Raw genomic sequence first — 16,833 nt, 5'->3', positions numbered from 1 at the left:
TAGGCCATTTGTTTGGGGGTGTCCAACCGAGGTGTATTGTTACTTGATGTCGAGGGAGGCACACCACTCCTGGAACTTAGCGTCATCAAATTTCTTCCCATTGTCGGTGACTAGCATGTGGGGGAGGCCAAAGCGACAAATAACATTTTTCCAAAAGAAGCTCTGAACTGCTTGAGCTATAATGGTAGCCAAGGGTTCGACTTCTACCCACTTGGTGAAGTAGTCCATAGCGACGACGAGGTATTTCCTACCCCCCGTTGCTTGAGGAAAGGGGACAAGGAAGTCCATCCCCCACTTGGCAAAGGGCTAGGGATTGCTGAGAGCTTAAAGGGTTGTGGCTGGTTGATGGCAGAGGTTAGCATGTCTCTGACATTGATCGCACCATCGTACTAGCTTGGTTGCATCCTTGTGAAGAGTTGGCTAGAAGTACCCCTTCCTTAGTTTTTTTGGGCTAGGGCTCGACCGCCAAGGTGGTTACCGTAGATGCCTTTGTGAATTTCTCGGATCACGTATTCACCCTCCTCCTGATGGAGGCATCAAAGGTGAGTCAAGGTGAAGGATCTCCTATACAACTTTCCCTCTAGAAAAGTATAGTGTGATGCCTGACATTGGAGTCGTCTAACTTCATTCCTATCATCGAGCAGTCATCCTGTCAGTAGGAAGTCGATGATGAGGTCCATCCAAGATGGTTCGGCCTCTAGCAGGAGTACTTGGGTTTCTTCTATAGAGGGCCGAGGTAGCTTCTCCATGCGGATAGTGCGATCGAGTGTTGCGTCCAAGGTACTTGCCAGCTTAGAGAGGGTGTCGGCTCTTGCATTCTCGACTCGCGTACTTGTTGCAGGGAAGAGCACTAGAAGTGGCGGGCTAGCTCTTGAACTTTGGTGAGGTACTTCGCCATACTTTGTTCTCTGGCCTTGTACTCACCGTTGACTTGATTCACTACCAACTGCAAATCGCTGAAGACTTTGATATGCTTGGAATTGAGATCCCTGGCGAGTTGTAACCCCGTGAGGAGGGCCTCGTACTTGGATTCGTTGTTGGATGCTGGGAAGTTGAATCTCAACGCGTATTCTATGATAGCATTGTCAGGGGTGAGGAGGATGAGGCCCACTCCCCTTCCTTTGGCGTTGGACGAACCGTCAACAAAGAGTCTCCATGCTGGATGGGCTTCCTCGGCCGAGCATGCCTCTTCTGGTTCATCTTTGAGGTGTCGGCCGAGGGGTCTACTGAAGGTGCATTCTATTACAAAATCAGCCAAGGCTTGCACTTTAATTGTGGGCTTCAGCTGGTACTGGATGTCAAACTCAAACAGTTTGACTGCACACTTGAGCAGGTGTCCCGAGGTCTCAGGCTTGGCGAGGACGACCTTAAGGGGTTGGTTTGTCAGAACCATAATGGTGTGAGCTTGAAAATACGACCTAAGCTTTCTGGTCGAGATAATGAGGGTGAAGGTTAACTTCTTCACTTTGGGGTACTTGGTCTCGGCATCGTAGAGAACCTTGCTGACATAGTATATAGGTCTCTAGACTCTGTCATCTTTTACCAGGACCGAGCTGATGGCTTTGTCCCCCACTGAAAAGTATAAGTACAATGTTTCTCTTGATGCCGGTCGGGCGAGGAGTGAAGGTGAGGCGAGGTATAGCTTTAGCTCGTCGAAGGCGCGCTAGAATTCCTCTGTCCACTGGAAATCTTTCATCTTCTTGATGACGCAGAAGAAGGGAAGGCAGCAGTCAAAGACTTCGACATGAAGTGGTTGAGAGCAGCTATTCTGCTGGGGAGCCTTTGAGTCTCCTTCATTGACTGAGGGGCGCCATGTCTAATATGGCCTGCATCTTGTTCGGGTTGGTTTCAATGTCTCTTTGGGTGATGAAGAAACCCAAGAATTTTCCCGAGGTGACATTGAAGGCACACTTGTTTGGGTTAAGCTTCATGTTGAATTTGCGTAAAGTGTCAAAGGTTTCGTCCAGGTCCAAGGTGTGTGCTTTGGCTTTCTGGCTCTTCACTACTATGTCATCTACATATGCTTCGACGTTCCTCCCCATCTGGTTCTTAAACACCTTGTTGACAAGACATTGGTAGGTGGCCCCCGCATTCTTGAGTCCGAACGGCATCACTTTGTAGCAATATGTGTCATGCTCGGTGATGAACGGGGTCTTCTCCTCATCCTCAGGGTGCATCTTTATTTGGTTGTATCCGGAAAAGGCATCCATGAAGTTGAGTAGCTCGTACCCTACAGTGGCGTCGATGAGGTGGTCTATCCATGGTAAAGGAAAACTGTCTTTCAGGCAGGCTCCGTTAAGGTCTATGAAGTCAATATAGATCTGCCATTTACCGTTAGCTTTCATCACCAAAACCACATTTTTTAACTAGTTTAGGGTAGTGTACCTCTCAGATGAAGTCAGCGCCGAGTAGCTTGTCAACTTCCTCTCCTATGGCCTCCCATCGCTCCGATGCAAAGTTCCTCTTCTTTTTTCGAACTAACCTAGAGCTCGGGTCCACGCTCAACCTATGATTAATGACCAATGGGTCAATTCTAGGCATATCAGTGGCGGACCAAGCAAAGACGTCGGCATAAGTACTGAGGACACTTACCAGTTCGGATAGGCATTTAGGGGGAAGGTTGGACCCAACGTGGACTGCTTTCTTAGGGTTTGCCTCATCCAGGGGAACCGAGACGAGGTCCTCAACCGGCTGGCCTCGGCTCGATGGTTCCTCCCTGAGGTTGAGACCCTCCAATGACAGGGCCTCCTTGTTCTTGCCCTTTAGCATAGCCACATAGCACTGGCAGGCGATTTGCTGGTTCCCACGAACAACTCCAACGCTGTGCTCAGTGGGGAATTTGAGGACCAGGTGGAAGAAAGACATGGCTACCCTCAGCACGTAAAGGGTAGGCCTCCCCATTATTATGTTGTAGGGGGAGCCAACCTTCACTACTAAGAACTCATGCATCCAAGTCACCTGGTCCGGTTCAATCCCTACCATGATGGGCAAGGTGATCTTTCCCTTCGATCTGATGACACTACCAGAGAAGCCGACGAGGGGAACATCAACTGGCTGGAGCCGCTCGGGCGCGAGCTTCATCCTTTCGAAGGTGTCGTAGAAGAGGATGTTGACCGAGGAGCCGTTATCCACTAGGATCTTCTTCACCTTGTGGTTGGTGATGATTGCTGCGACCACGAGGGCATCGTCATGGGGGACTGTGACCCCTTTCAGGTCATCGTCCATGAAGATGAGGGCCTTCAGACAGCTCAGTTCCTTTGAAGCACCCGGGTACTTCTACTTCTTCGGGGCTGGCCTTAGACTTTCAACTGCCTGGCGTAGGCTTTGCGGCCCGAGGCCGAGGCTCCATCCGAGGCCATGCCCCCGACGATGACGTCAATGATGCCTACCACTTGCTGGTGCTGCTACTATTGCTCCTGGGAGGATGAGGCGCCAGCCTCTCCTCCTACGAACGACTAAAGGTGCCCACGACGGATGAGGGGCTCTATTTCATTCTTGAGATCGTAGCAGTCCTCCGTGTCATGCCCAGTCCATGGTGGTACTTATAGTATTTTTTGGGATTTTCTCTCCTGGGGTTCCTTTTCAACTTCTCAGGCCACTTTATGTACTTCTCCTCCCCGATTTGCATTAGTGTCTGGGAACAGGTGGAGTTAAGTGGCGTGTACTCCTTGTAAGCCAAGGCCAAAGGCGGTGGCTTCTTGTTGTCCTTGTCGTTGTTGTTGTTGTTGTGGGGGTTGTCTCCACCCTTCCTCTTCTTTTCAAGGGGCCCGTTGTGGCGCTCGGCTTCCCTTTCTTGATGGTCCCCAGTCGAAGCCTCTTCAGCCGCAATATACTTCTGGACCTTCTTAAGGAACTCCAACTTCGTCTATGGCGGGGTCTTGGCAACCGAGCACTTGAGGGTTGAGCCGACGCGGAGCCCATTAATGGCGGCGTGCATAGAGACCATGGGGTCGAGGTCACGAACCTCGAGCTCTTCCTTTTTGAAGCGATCGATGTAGGACCGCAAGATTTCTCCCTGCTTCTGCTTGATTGACATCAACGAGACCATACTTTTTTGACATCGTCTACTATTGATGAGACGAGCAAGGAATAAGCTGGTAAACTGCTCCCATGAGCCGATTGACTGAGGTGGGAGGCTCGAGAACCAACGGCGATCTGCCTCGCTGAAATTGGCCTAGAAGGTCCGGCATGTCAAGGCGTCAGAATACCCATAGAGTATCATGAGCGCTCTGAAACCTTCTAGGTGGTCATCGGGGTTGGAGCTCCCATTGTACGTCTCCAACGTGTGAGCCTTGAAGTGTTGGGGGAGAGGTTCTGAAATGATGTCTGGGGTGAAGACGCCCATCCTCCCCGTCTGATTGCTTTGGTCGATCAAGGCATCAGCTCGGCTTTTGTGAACTTGTCAGATCTCATCCCTGACGGCCCCGAGCTCAGTGATACGAGGGTTGGCAGGAGCTTGTGCCCCCCCTTTGTCTTCGCGGACACGGTGGTGGCCGACTCGGACTCCAGTGTTCCAAGGCGGGACCACGCGTCTCCCGCCTTCGTGACGGAGATGTGGCATCAGTCCTCGGCCTTGGAATGGGCGTTGTGATGGCCGAAGCGCCCGCCTTTGTCTCGGGTGTTGTCCCTTCTGCCATGGTGATGTTGCTCGAAGGGCTAGTGGTTGTCTTCGGACACCACTGGTTCTTCCTCCCTTCGGCTGTGAGGCCTTTCGTTCCTCCGAGGTGGGTTGAGGGGTCGGCTACTACCCAACTCAGAGGGCTCTACCTGCCGAGTATTGGCTCGGCCAAGGGCTGGTAGTTCAGTCTGCTCGCGCTGACCCTGATGTTCAAACACCCCAGCGGGGCGGTCGCCTCGAGGGCGACCTCCTATCTAGGGGCATGCTTGCTCCATGCGTTGTGTTAAGTATTCCAAAGGATTGAGGACCGCCTGGAATTGCTCATTTGTAACCAGGTTCTGAGTGTTCTTGGCTCTCCGTACCATGGTGTTTGAAGATGGGAAGGTGTTTAGTTCTTAATGCTTTAGGAGATTGTCTTAGCAACGTTCCCATAGAAGGCGCCAATTGTTGATGCTCGGATTGGTGAGGACAAGAAGGTAATTTTGCTCTCAAACTTCGATGAAGATGGTAGAGGCTCTGAAGGTTTGGAGGAGGGGAAGTCGAGGCCGAGGACTGTCTCCGAGGCAGAAGGTCTTCTTCGAATACTGTAGGAGCCAAAGACTGGCACCGAGTACAGTGTGCGAAGGATCTGAAAGAGGTCCTGCAAGGACAGAGGTGTCAAAGGCCTCGGGTGGGTACCCGAGGCGAGGACTCCGACAATCAAATTAGTATGGGGGTTGAAGAGAGGGATCTGGTGCAGACGATGGCTCTAAAGTGGGTGCTCGTATGCACTAGTCTCCTAGGAGGTAAGGTCCTTCACTTAAGTTTTGAGTTAGAGATGGTATTCAGGGGATCCTTTACCTAGAGGGGGATACCCCGTATTTATACTTGAACTGCCTAGAGGTTGGTGGAGATAGACGCCCCCGATGAACTTCATATAAGGGCGGCCAGCGAGAGAAGAGAGGACGTTGAGGCGCTCCGCTATTAACTTCATACGAGGGGAGCAAAGTAGTCCCCACCGTGCTGGACCGGGACCCTAGCTGGTGTCCGTGGGCTGGGCCAGGTTACCCTACATCAAGAAATATTCTTAAATAATTTAACATTTTTCTATTATTGGTGATTGTAAATCTTATGGGTCTAAAATCCGGATTCACAATTAAAGGACCTAATCTAGATTTGAATCATGTCAGGTTCTGCGGGAAACATGCCGCAAACGGATCGGATCGGATCAAAAAAGACATTACCCAGTTTGATTGATTAACATTTGGATTGGAAATCTTATCCATATGATTTTATTGGATTAGAATTCAAATTGGGTATGGAATAACATCAATAAGTTAAACTAAAAATGATCAATCTATTATATAGTTTTAATAAAATGAATTAAAAATGACTTTCGTATTTTATACCATTGAAAAGATTTCGAATCATATCAGATTGGATAGGGTTGGATCCATATTCGATCCATTATAACTGGATCAAATTCTACACACCCTTTTATCGGATCGAATTTGAATTGGGATTATTGGATACAATTTGCAATAGGGATACTGCAACGCGTATCATATTACAGTATATGAATATTCTAGGTAGAGCCCTTGCCCAATGTTTTAAGAAATGATCTAGAATTGGAACCATTTTGGCCATCTGTTCGACAGTTTAATCGTCTATTATAAATGGATGGTCTATTCTGATAAAATAAATTAAAAAATAAAAAAATAATAATTAAACTTTAAAAATAGTTAAAATCCATTGAATGGGTTAAATGGGTCAACAGTTCAACCACCTGGGTTAACGGTTTATTGACCGATTCAACAATTTTTGGCCAAGGATCGGGTTTAGGATAAAACGAAACCAGTTGTTTGAACGGTTCCCAGACCAAACGGTCCAACTGTCCGAATCAATGGCGGTTCAAAAACCATGCCCTTGCCTGAGAGAGCGACAAGATTTCCTGCAAGTAAACTGTGTACACACTCTGAAAGAACTGAAATTCAACATCCCCCATAAATTTAACATACGTGTATAAGAGATATTCCCAGTGTGCAGCTGGATACTATGTCAGCTTTGACACAGAACGCAGGGCTTAGACTGTAAACTTTTTGCCGGACTTCCCGGCCCGGCTGGAACTCCGGGCTGACTGGGGATGATCAGTTGATCACCCCTATCAGACTTACAGACCCGATTATTAATCGGGTCAAGGCTGCAGACTGTACCGACCTAAATCTAAGACTGGTTGTGTCAGGTGATTGGTGTTGGTAGTTGGTAAACCATTGAACTTTCATTCTCACTTCATTTATTCGGATTCTCATGTACTCAAGTACTCAGGAGAGGAGAGAGCAGAGAGGCCTAAAAAATATGAGAGAACAGGCAGACTTTCACGTTAATGGAACTGCAAATTTCGTACCAAAATGTGTAGAATTCATTTGGTTTCCTTGTATGGGAGATGCTCTGATCAACTCTTTTTCTGCACAGATGCTTCAGTATCAACACTCTATATATGTAGTTAAACAATCACAGAAGAGGGCTGAGAAGCAATCAAGAGAGAGAGAGAGAGAGTTGTGAAAGTTGGGAGTTGAAACTTGGGAGGCTTGAGTTCTTGACAAGAGAAGGTATGTTAGAATGTTAATTTGATCCTGTGTTTATCTTTGTTTTAGTGAGTTGATTGACTGGTTTTAGGGTTTTTCTTTTGCTACTTCTGATCGATAAAAACAAATTAATAGAATGTTGTTTTTGTGGGTTTTTCTTTCTGATCATTGTGAATGCCTCTGTTCAAAGCAATGAATTGTAGGTTGTGTAACAACCAAGCTGTTTGAACATTATTGTAGCGATATTTTTGGTACATATCCGGTTCAACCTATAAACCCCAGGAAGCAGTTTGGTAGCTACTACTGTGTTGTTGTGTAAGATTGACCAGGATTTCTCTAGATGACCCACTAGTTCTGGGTTAACCAGGTGACCCGGATGGGGTGGGTGAGATTTGCCTTAAAAGCTTATCTGAAATAGCTATATATAACAATATTTGGGTATCCAAGTTCCATAAATCCAACCTAGCCCAGCCCATAGCCCACTGTGTCTTGAATTGTACCCAAAAAACAGATAATATCAGACATTCAGATCCGGTCTAAGCACAGCCTGGACCGGTAACTCATCAACCGGCCAAAACTTCTTGAACCGAACTTATAATGTTACCCATTTACCTTATATCTACCAATCTGTTCTACATTGGCACCAGTTAATATCATTGTTTTAAGACTCGGCCTGGACCGGACACTTTGACTCTGAAAAATGGGAACGGATGGCCTTTCCGGGTCCTGGTTAAATGGCAGTTTTGGCAGGTTTTCATGGGTTGAATACCGGTTAAAAAACGGACCCTTGGGGCATTCCGGTTTTTAGTCTGGTCCGAGTCTTAAAACACTGGTTAATATCATTGAGTTCAAACTTCAAAGGTTCAGTGTACTGGTCCGGGGCTGGCCGGACCAACATGTAGACTCAAACTTAACGGGTCAACCTCCAATCTGGGTTTGAAAACTGGACTCAGATTTAAAAAAAAAAAAAAAAAAACATGTAGACCGTGGGTCCCAGAAACAAGGCAATCAGCTAGAGTGGCGTCTTCTCGAAGTCTTGATTCTTGAGTGCAAAGTAAATAGCTCTCAGTAGTCAAAACACCATGAAAACCATCCTTATTCCTTGTTGGGGTTCAGCCGTTCAGAGCTGAGGATTGAAGAAATTAACAGAGGCTGAGAGGTAATGATGTATGAAAGAACTCAGAGTTTTGTTTTCTGCATAAATAAAGCTTAGATTAACATTCTAAGTTGTTTCTTTCTTTCAGGGCTTCTTACTACTACTTGGTTGGATCACGCAACAGCATGGACTCTCATAACTCAAGCTTTCTACTTCCACTTCCAGGTCTCTCTCTCTCTCTCATTATATAGAAAAAGGTTGATCCAGTGATTTGCATATACATGATATAGTAAGGATGGTAAATTGATCAAGCCACATGTTTGCCACGTCACTCTCTCCTCAGTTCTATCTTCATGTGACACTTTTCAGGAGAGGACCCATTTGCCACGTGGCAAAGGGAAAGGGAAGATACCTTTATACACATAAACAATACAGTAGATTCACGGCCCTCAAGCCTCTGTTATTTTCAACCAACTGGTGTGGAGGAATGTGACCCGTTCAATATGACTGTCAATCAGATTTAAAATCTTCTGGGTTTTCCCTATACACACAAACAATACACTCTTCTGGGTTTGTTTTCAAGAGTTGCAAAACGCACTTCCAATCACATTTTGCTTTCAAGCTTTAAAATCTATACTGTTGTCTTGTAGATGTTTCAATTTGTTTTTTTTTTTTTGGTGTCTGGGATTGGAAATAACAAAATGAAGCCCATTCAGAAAATGCATTTTCCTTTAGTAGGGCTCATTGAGTCTCTCTTGTTCTTAGAATATACACTTTTTTACTTTTCCATGGAGAAACTTTAATACAGGTTTTTCTATATCACATGAATATAGAATAGCCAATTTGATTTTGGATATGCCTAAACCCATAAGTGCTTATTTAAAGCAATCCCAACTCAAAATCAACAGCAACTATACTTGTACATTCTATAAAGGACCATTTTCTACTTTCTTTAACCCAAGAAACTAGCTCTCTTCATTGAAATTATCCATAATTCCAATCTTTGTTTCATTAATTAAGGCTCTGTATGGATAAGTTTTTGGTGTCGAGCTTTAAGCCGTGAAAAACAATTAAACAAAAGGGAGGTTAAAAGTATTTTGAGCATCTGGTAAGAGTTGCTTTTATAAAACTAAAACACTTTTAAGCCCCACAGTACAAAACCAAACATTGGGTCTATGTGCTTTTGTGCTTTAGAAGCACAAGTTGTGATGCTTATCCAAACAAAACCTAACTCTCCAATTTAATGTTTAATACCCTGGAAGATTACAGGCAAACGTGTAACATATAGGTCATCAATTTGACGGCCCTAGGGTGCAATTCCTGCAAGAAAAATAAATATCCTTAATACACAAATATACCTAAGAAGCCATCATTTCATTAACAGTTCAAACATCTGAACTTTTTGATGCATTGAGTTCTGATTCGGTTCATTCTTCTGTGCACTGAGAAGTTTCTTTTGTAAGACTCCATGGGTGAAGGACATTTTGGGTTGATAGTAGCTACACTAAAAAACATAATAATAAGTCATTCAGTTCAGTCACAATCTCAATTATTCTGACTTTTATTACTCACTAGAAATGTTTTCCAAGACTTTCAACTTTTGTGAAGTAATAAATTTAAATTTCTGTTAGGAGATTCGACTAAGAATCTGTCCGAGCTGAATATGTTACAAAAAGAGTTGGAAGATAAGGAATCAATGATTAAAGATCTGAAGCGTGAAATCGAATCAACGGAGATTCGTTTAAGAACTAGCAACCATGAAATTCCAAAGGAAAAGAAGGAAGCTTTCAGAACCTTGAGAGAACAGTATAACAAGCTGCGAGATGAGTATAATGCATTATTGGCGGAAAATATAAAGAAAAAAGAAGAGTAAAGGTATGATCAAGTCTTCATATTCCAACTCTTACCTCCTTGTGTTTATCAGAGAGAGAGAATTTGGGCATTAGTAGTTGGGTATTGTTTTCTTAGTAAAAGATCTTCAAGGTCAGTTATGTAGTAGCAGTAGTACAACCATGGCAAGCTATCTTTGCATGAATCCATGTTTTTCAGATGAGATTCTTAACAAGCTTGGTCTATGCTAGTTTGTTTTTAAGAGCCCTTAACAAGGTCAAAATTGTTGAATGACCTCGATTAAGAAAAACTGCATGAAATAAAGTGGTTAGGTTGATTGAGTCCCAGCTCTTCTGCTCATGGCTTTCATTGAAGCTAAGGTGATTGAAATCTGAAAAGTCAAAAAATTATTAAAAGTGTTTGAAATCTGAAAAGAGGCATAAAAGCTTTTCTACTTTTTAGAGGATCTGAATCTATAAGTTTGTTTGTATTGAATCAACCCTTTACCATCTGAAATTTACTGATTTTACTATTTTACCCCTAAAACATACTATTTAGAAATGTTGAGTTCAATTTGCATTATCTCATAAAAAATAATTTTCAACCTCAAAATAATATTGAAACGATACAAGTAAAAAATAATAAATTAATAATTACTAACTAATAAATGAAACAATTAAAATTTAAAAAATAATGACTATAAAAGTATTAAAATAATTAATAATTAATAATTAATAATTAATAATTTACACAAATAGAAATTAAAATAATTTTTAAAAATGAATGAAATAATTAATAATTACTAGTTAATAAAAATAATTAATAATTGATAAATAACACAAATAAATTTAATAAAAATAATTAATGTTCAATAAAAAATATAAAAATAATTAATGATTAATAAAAATATTATTATTATTCAATGAACCACCATTGTTGCATGTTATAGCAATGGTGATAGTGGTGGGAAGACATGGGAGAGAGAGAGAGAGAGAGAGAATCGATAGGGGAAGAGAAAGAGAGCCACCACTACAACTTGCAGCGACGGTGGCGAGAAGATAGGGCGGAGACAAGGCAGAGAGAGAATGAGAGCAAGAGAGAGAACTGGGAATACAAGGGGAGAGAGAGAGTTGCCGTTGCAACTTGCAGTGACGGTGGCAGGAAGACAGGGTGGAGAGAGAGAGAGAAACAGGAAGACAGGGCAGAGAGAGAGAACCGCCACTGCAACTTGTAGCGGCGATGGCGAGAGAGCGAGAGAGAGCGAGGAGAGAGAACTGGGAATACAAGGGGAGAGAGAGAGTTGCCGTTGCAACTTGCAGTGACGGTGGCAGGAAGACAAGGTGGAGAGAGAGAGAGAAACGGGAAGACAGGGCAGAGAGAGAGAACCGCCACTGCAACTTGTAGCGGCGATGGCGAGAGAGCGAGAGAGAGCGAGAGAGAGAGAGAGAGAGAGAGAGAGAGAGAGAGAGAGAGAGAGAGAGAGAGAGAAACCAAACAAGTCTAAGCGCACGAGAAGATAGGGGTAGTGCACATCATTTCCAAATATTGTAAGGGTATTTTGGACTATGCACCAGCTTTGAAACACCTCTGAACACGTTAAGAGCTAGCTCAATCTCTATTCTTTTCAAATCTGAAAATAAGAATCGGATCAAGTTTAAGAGGTAAAACCAAATAAAGTGTGAGGTTTGAAAATCAGCATTTCAGATTCAGACCTCTTAAAAGTGCAATCAAACGACCCCTAATAGTACCGTTTTGCAGATTTTTGGGGGCTTTTTGCATCCATGTCCCTCCCTATATCTTTGTAATTTTGTATTTCTCCCTCCATTTTTCAAAATTTGCATTTATACTCTTATATATAATTTTATGGATTGATTGCATCCCATCCATGCCCCTACCGTTAACACTGTTAAGACTGTTATATCAAATATGAACTCTTGTACCCTAACGAATTTCATGTGAGTTAAGGTTTGTTGTTCAACAGTAATAAGGTGCTTCTAACAACAGGGGCAGAAGTAGTCAATCTGAAAAAAAGGGGAGAATGCAAAATCAGAAAATGTAGGGTTGTTGATAAAAAATAAATAAATGTAAGGGGGTGCATACAAAATAAACATGGGGGCACACAGAAAACCCTATTTTATAGACACATGCATGCGTGTACTTCAGAATGGCTCTTCAGTCTGGGCCAAGATATTGCCCAAGCACAACCCAAACTAAAATTTTCAAGTCCTAAAAATTGCTAAGACTCGGTACTGGGGTCAGGGTGGCCCTGCCCCGGCAATAACTTTCTTACATACCCCATCTCCAAGCCACTGAAATTCCCATAATGAGGGTAAAGGTAAAGAGTAACAAATATTCATACATCCAACTCTGTTTAGCTCCTGTCCAACTCATTTTTCTCTAAGGATCTTTTTGATGTGTAGATTCCAGGAAATCAGTCCTCCCCCTGCCCCCCCAAAAATCACAGTTTGTGGCAAGTACAGATTCAACCATGGAAAAACTGAACTAGACTTAAACAATGATGTCTTAGGATTAAAGAAATACTGTGATTCCTGTCATGATGAAAAGCAGGAAACAAATTCTCAAGTGCCATTAACTACAGTTAGTAGATTTAACTTTCCAACTTGCAATCTGCCTCCCTCAATGATCGGACTAGATGGGTTATTCGATATTGGAGCTTTGCATTTTCAGCAGTCAGCTTCTGCATCTCCTTTGCAGCCTATACACATCATGAGCAAATGTAAGTTTTATTCATCACCTAGGAAATCTACAAACACAACAAAAAGTAAGCCCTACCTTCTCTCGCTCAGCTAGTTGTTCTGCTTTTACTTCATCTAGCTTTGACTGGAGTTCACTTACAATTTTTGATAATTCTTCATTTCCAGAATCTGGATCAATGATGAAGCCAAACAAGCTTTTACCTGTATTTTCCAATAAATTAGTTGGATGAGTAGAAAAGCTTGGATTGGAAATTACCTCTCTTGTCACCAAGTGCATTTTCAAGTCTTGCTAGTCGATCCTTCAGTGAAAACAAAAATTCTAATCAGACAGGAAATACATTCATTTTCTCAATCCATTCATAAAATTAATCCAATGAGTGCACAAGGAAATTGATGCAACATTTTTTCATCCATGTATTGTATGGTCTTCACAGGATAAGTTACAAGTAGGGTTTAACCAAATGCAGAACCATTTCAATATTTTTTAGCAAAAAATGGACCTGGCCAAACAATTCTAACAACTAAATAACAACACTACCTAAATAATTAGCCCAATATTCTTAATTGTCAAATTGAACAAAATTGATTGGGCAATGAGATCAGCCTCATCGGGATGAGTATGGGTTGTTCATATTAGCTGGTTTCCCTTCAGAATTTGCACTATTTTGAGCCTATATAAAATCCTATTTATTACATTTCGAAATCCAAAAATTCTTTTTATTTTATTTTTCGCTTCAGATTTTAAGTGCTGCCATGAAAATCCTTAGTGCGAGTTTACTTGTTGGTTGTCTTGTGTGGAATTAAGTCCTTAAACCTTACTTGATGCTTTAACTCTATCCACCCCTGCATAGTGTAATTTGCAGGATTCCTGGAACAGAAGCTTGCCCTACATCATAGTTCATAATAGTTTATACAACAACACATTAATTATTATCATTATATATCTAGTCTTAAGAAAACACATTAGCAAGGAAATCATATAATACAAAATATTTTTGTAAGGGACAGGTCAAAAGAAAAGTAAAAAAGCAATTACATGGCATAAATCTAAGAAAATATTGGTGAGTGAAAAAGGAAGATAGGAGAGTGGGAATTTTTATAAATGGGTATTATTCCCACTTAAAGGGATCACTTCAATATAATCTAGTGTATAAGAACCAATTCAACATAATTAGATAACATATATAATTGATTCTACAAACTATCATGATAACTCCTACTCAGCAGTCATGCAAATAGAAAATCCAATTTTGACAAACTGAAAATATGAAAAGGAAAAAGAATCTTCTGGTTTTTGGCATCACTACTTTCTTTTTTTTCTTTTCCTCAAGCTTCAGCTATGTAGTTTGCAAGATCTGGCAGGCTTCTTTCAGGGAATCATCTAGGTAAGAGGTTGAAGGAACCATAGAGGATTGTAGAAATGTGCTTTAGTGGAAAAAGAATAAGATCATAAACCCAATTCATCACTGGCAAAGTAACTCATGAGTCACAACCAAGAAAGAACACCAGTGACTAAATGTTAATAGTTGCGAGTTGACTCTGATGCAACTGTTCTGAAGATATTGTTTCTGCATGCAAGTCTCAGAAACATAGAAATAGAAATCCTGATGGAATAAAATGTATTTCCGGAATGTATTGGCTCAAAATATGCAGAACCTTATAAGCAGAAGAAAAATAGCAGACGTATAAGTATTTCTAACAATATGCAACTATGCTCACAAAAGCTTCTTTTACACCAGAATGGTGTAATGAACTAATGCATGGAAGCTTTATTTTACTAAGTTTTCTTATAGTTGTTGAAATCAGAAGGGAAAACATCTTAAGGAATACTGAATTCCTTGCAATGTATTAAGATCAAAATATGCAGGAACTTCTAAGCACTATAAAAAAATGCGGAAAGAAATAAATAGCTATCTTTTAATACTCTTTTTTTATGCTTGTACATAAAAATGCTGCTGATAATATGCTTGTTAAAGGCTGCTTTCTAGATTTTGCACCAGAATGAAAGTGGTATTGGAAATTTTACATTGAGAAATGTTGCTACTAATGCACAGCATCATCATTCTACTACATTTTCTTAGAGCTTTTGACCTTTAAACTGAAAGAAGTGAAGACACATTGAGGAACTTCTGTTCCTGGAAGGAAAAAATGTTGTAACATATTATAAAAGCCAAGAGCAGATATAAAGAGAACTCGTTTACTTATTAGGGATGGGCATAACTGTATAAATTTGAAGACAATGTGATTATGAACAATTAATTTAACTACATGTGCCATTGTTTTACATAAACTTATGCTTTAACTTGGGTTGGTTGTATTGTTAACTTGTGCCACATTGTTTTAGATATTACAGGGACAAACTGAGTATCTTGACAATCATGGTACTCCATTTAAGTTAATAATTTTGTTTCCTTTTATGATTCAGAACCCATATCCAGATGTAGTTTACTTTTTTCCCTTTTGTTCAATTTTAGGAACAACTTTGCATTGTCTAACAATTTTAGTAAAGTAAATAGAATATTATGAGTACGATAAATGGAAAAAGTAGCTACCTTCAGCACCTCCCTGTATGGTGAATATGCTTAGACAGTATTTCATGCTATTATATTTATATTTTAATGAACCTCTAAATTTTATCATGTTTATGGCACGTACCCTCTACTAGTCTATTTGAAAGGAGAAAAAAAAAACTTCTGTTTATCTTATGAAAAGCTATTTTCTAGTATAAACAACAACCTAGAAAGTTACTGCTTCTCCAATATACCAACAGTTTGAATGAAAACAGAGCATTTTTCTTTCTTTCACAGATCATCTAAAGCTAAATATAAATCCAAATCAGTTAAAAGATAACATCTATGCATAAAAAAAAGGTCTCCAAAAGAAAACCTAATGCCAACGGCTGTGCTTTGCCTCATTAAGATCAAAATTACCAAATTTTATCTCATTTCCCGGAATCCATTGCCTATTATCTCATGTAATACAAATTAGAACCTTTAGCGCCATGAGCAACCATTTCCATATCCCAGTTACTCGCTCCATCACCAAAAGAGGAAAATGAGATTCCAGCATATAACAAAAAGTAATAGAACAGAAGCTACTTGTTGAGAAAACCCTACTTATGGGTCTTAACAGAAAAACTAATTCAACAACAAATAAAACCCTAAAAATTTATAAGTGGTTCGAGAAAATAAATGTGTAATTAGGAAAGAGAAAAGGAATTGGAGGGGATAGAAGATGGTGTCCTCTAACCTCAGCTTCAGATGCCCTCTGATAGAAGGGCTTCAACACCTCCTTCAGATCGTTCGATTTCTCTGCTTCCGTCATTTCTCGACACCAGACCTTACTGGTACAGAACGACTTCAACTGAAAACGGCGCGGCCGTTTAAAACGAATGGAAGTATGGAACTTTTGAAGTCAAAGAGTTTGCCAGAAATTACGAGGATACCCTCGTCAAAACTGCTTGCTTTAGATTGAGTTACCTGTACGACGCAGATAGGTTTATTTGCAAAAAATCCGGCAGCGAGAAAAAAATATTTTAGGTTCAGTTCCAAAATACCCTTTTTGTGTATTTCTGAGATCATTCTCAAGTAATCAAACGTCTCTCCACGCATTCTCGCATAGACATCAAATAATATATTTAAATTTTTGGATGACGGCATTCTTTGACGATGATTTTACTCTATAGAATGATATAAAAAATACACGAGAAGGGCAATTTTTTAGATTATGTAATGTTTAACTGACAAAATACTAACCAATGGACCCTAGTGTCTATTTTTAAGAGTTCAGGATATTCAAGTATTGCAATTGAAAGTTCAAGGTATCTATCTATCACTATCTCAAAAGTATAGGGTACTTATTTGTATTTTACCCTTATTTTTATTACTTTATTAATATTTTATGAATATATAATTATTATTTTATTAGTATTTAATAATTAATATCTTAGTTTTCATCATTAGTTTATGAATATTTTATTAATATATCATTATATATTATTACTTTAAT

The 16,833-nt window shown here is 40.9% G+C and overlaps 3 protein-coding genes and 1 long non-coding RNA gene across 5 annotated transcripts; 1 reads left to right on the top strand and 3 right to left on the bottom strand.

Annotated features, from left to right (window-relative positions):
* Positions 1–850: 850 nt before the first annotated feature.
* On the bottom strand, positions 851–1,393 carry LOC148802601 (uncharacterized). The gene has a single exon (XM_088897943.1). It carries the CDS (start codon positions 1,391–1,393, stop codon positions 851–853), a length of 543 nt encoding a protein of 180 aa, XP_088754069.1.
* A 400-nt stretch (positions 1,394–1,793) lies between these two features.
* Positions 1,794–3,225, bottom strand: LOC104606351 (uncharacterized). Its single transcript, XM_010271496.1, has 2 exons — positions 2,593–3,225; positions 1,794–2,321 (listed from the first exon to the last, which is right to left on the bottom strand). The coding sequence occupies exons 1-2, from the start codon at positions 3,223–3,225 to the stop codon at positions 1,794–1,796; spliced, it is 1,161 nt and encodes a 386-aa protein (XP_010269798.1).
* A 3,759-nt stretch (positions 3,226–6,984) lies between these two features.
* On the top strand, positions 6,985–10,710 carry LOC104606268 (uncharacterized). The gene is made up of 3 exons (XR_016083013.1): positions 6,985–7,206; positions 8,427–8,503; positions 9,910–10,710. It is a non-coding gene; the product is annotated as an uncharacterized LOC104606268 (long non-coding RNA).
* Positions 10,711–12,611: 1,901 nt separating this feature from the next.
* LOC104606267 (threonine-tRNA ligase 2) lies at positions 12,612–16,232 on the bottom strand. Of its 2 annotated transcripts, none has more exons than XM_010271371.2 (4): positions 16,075–16,232; positions 13,082–13,124; positions 12,902–13,026; positions 12,612–12,824 (listed from the first exon to the last, which is right to left on the bottom strand). In XM_010271371.2, exons 1-4 carry the CDS (start codon positions 16,147–16,149, stop codon positions 12,717–12,719), a joined length of 351 nt encoding a protein of 116 aa, XP_010269673.1. In that variant the 5' UTR covers positions 16,150–16,232; the 3' UTR covers positions 12,612–12,716. The 2 variants fall into 2 exon arrangements, with proteins under 2 accessions (XP_010269673.1, XP_010269674.1); XM_010271372.3 differs by having other exon boundaries at positions 12,902–12,993; positions 16,075–16,231.
* Positions 16,233–16,833: the final 601 nt, after the last annotated feature.

This window comes from Nelumbo nucifera, chromosome 2 (assembly GCF_055504915.1).
Source record: "Nelumbo nucifera cultivar China Antique chromosome 2, China Antique-T2T, whole genome shotgun sequence".
In the NCBI taxonomy this organism is placed as follows: Eukaryota; Viridiplantae; Streptophyta; class Magnoliopsida; order Proteales; family Nelumbonaceae; genus Nelumbo; species Nelumbo nucifera.
This window is presented reverse-complemented; position numbering and strand designations above follow the sequence as displayed.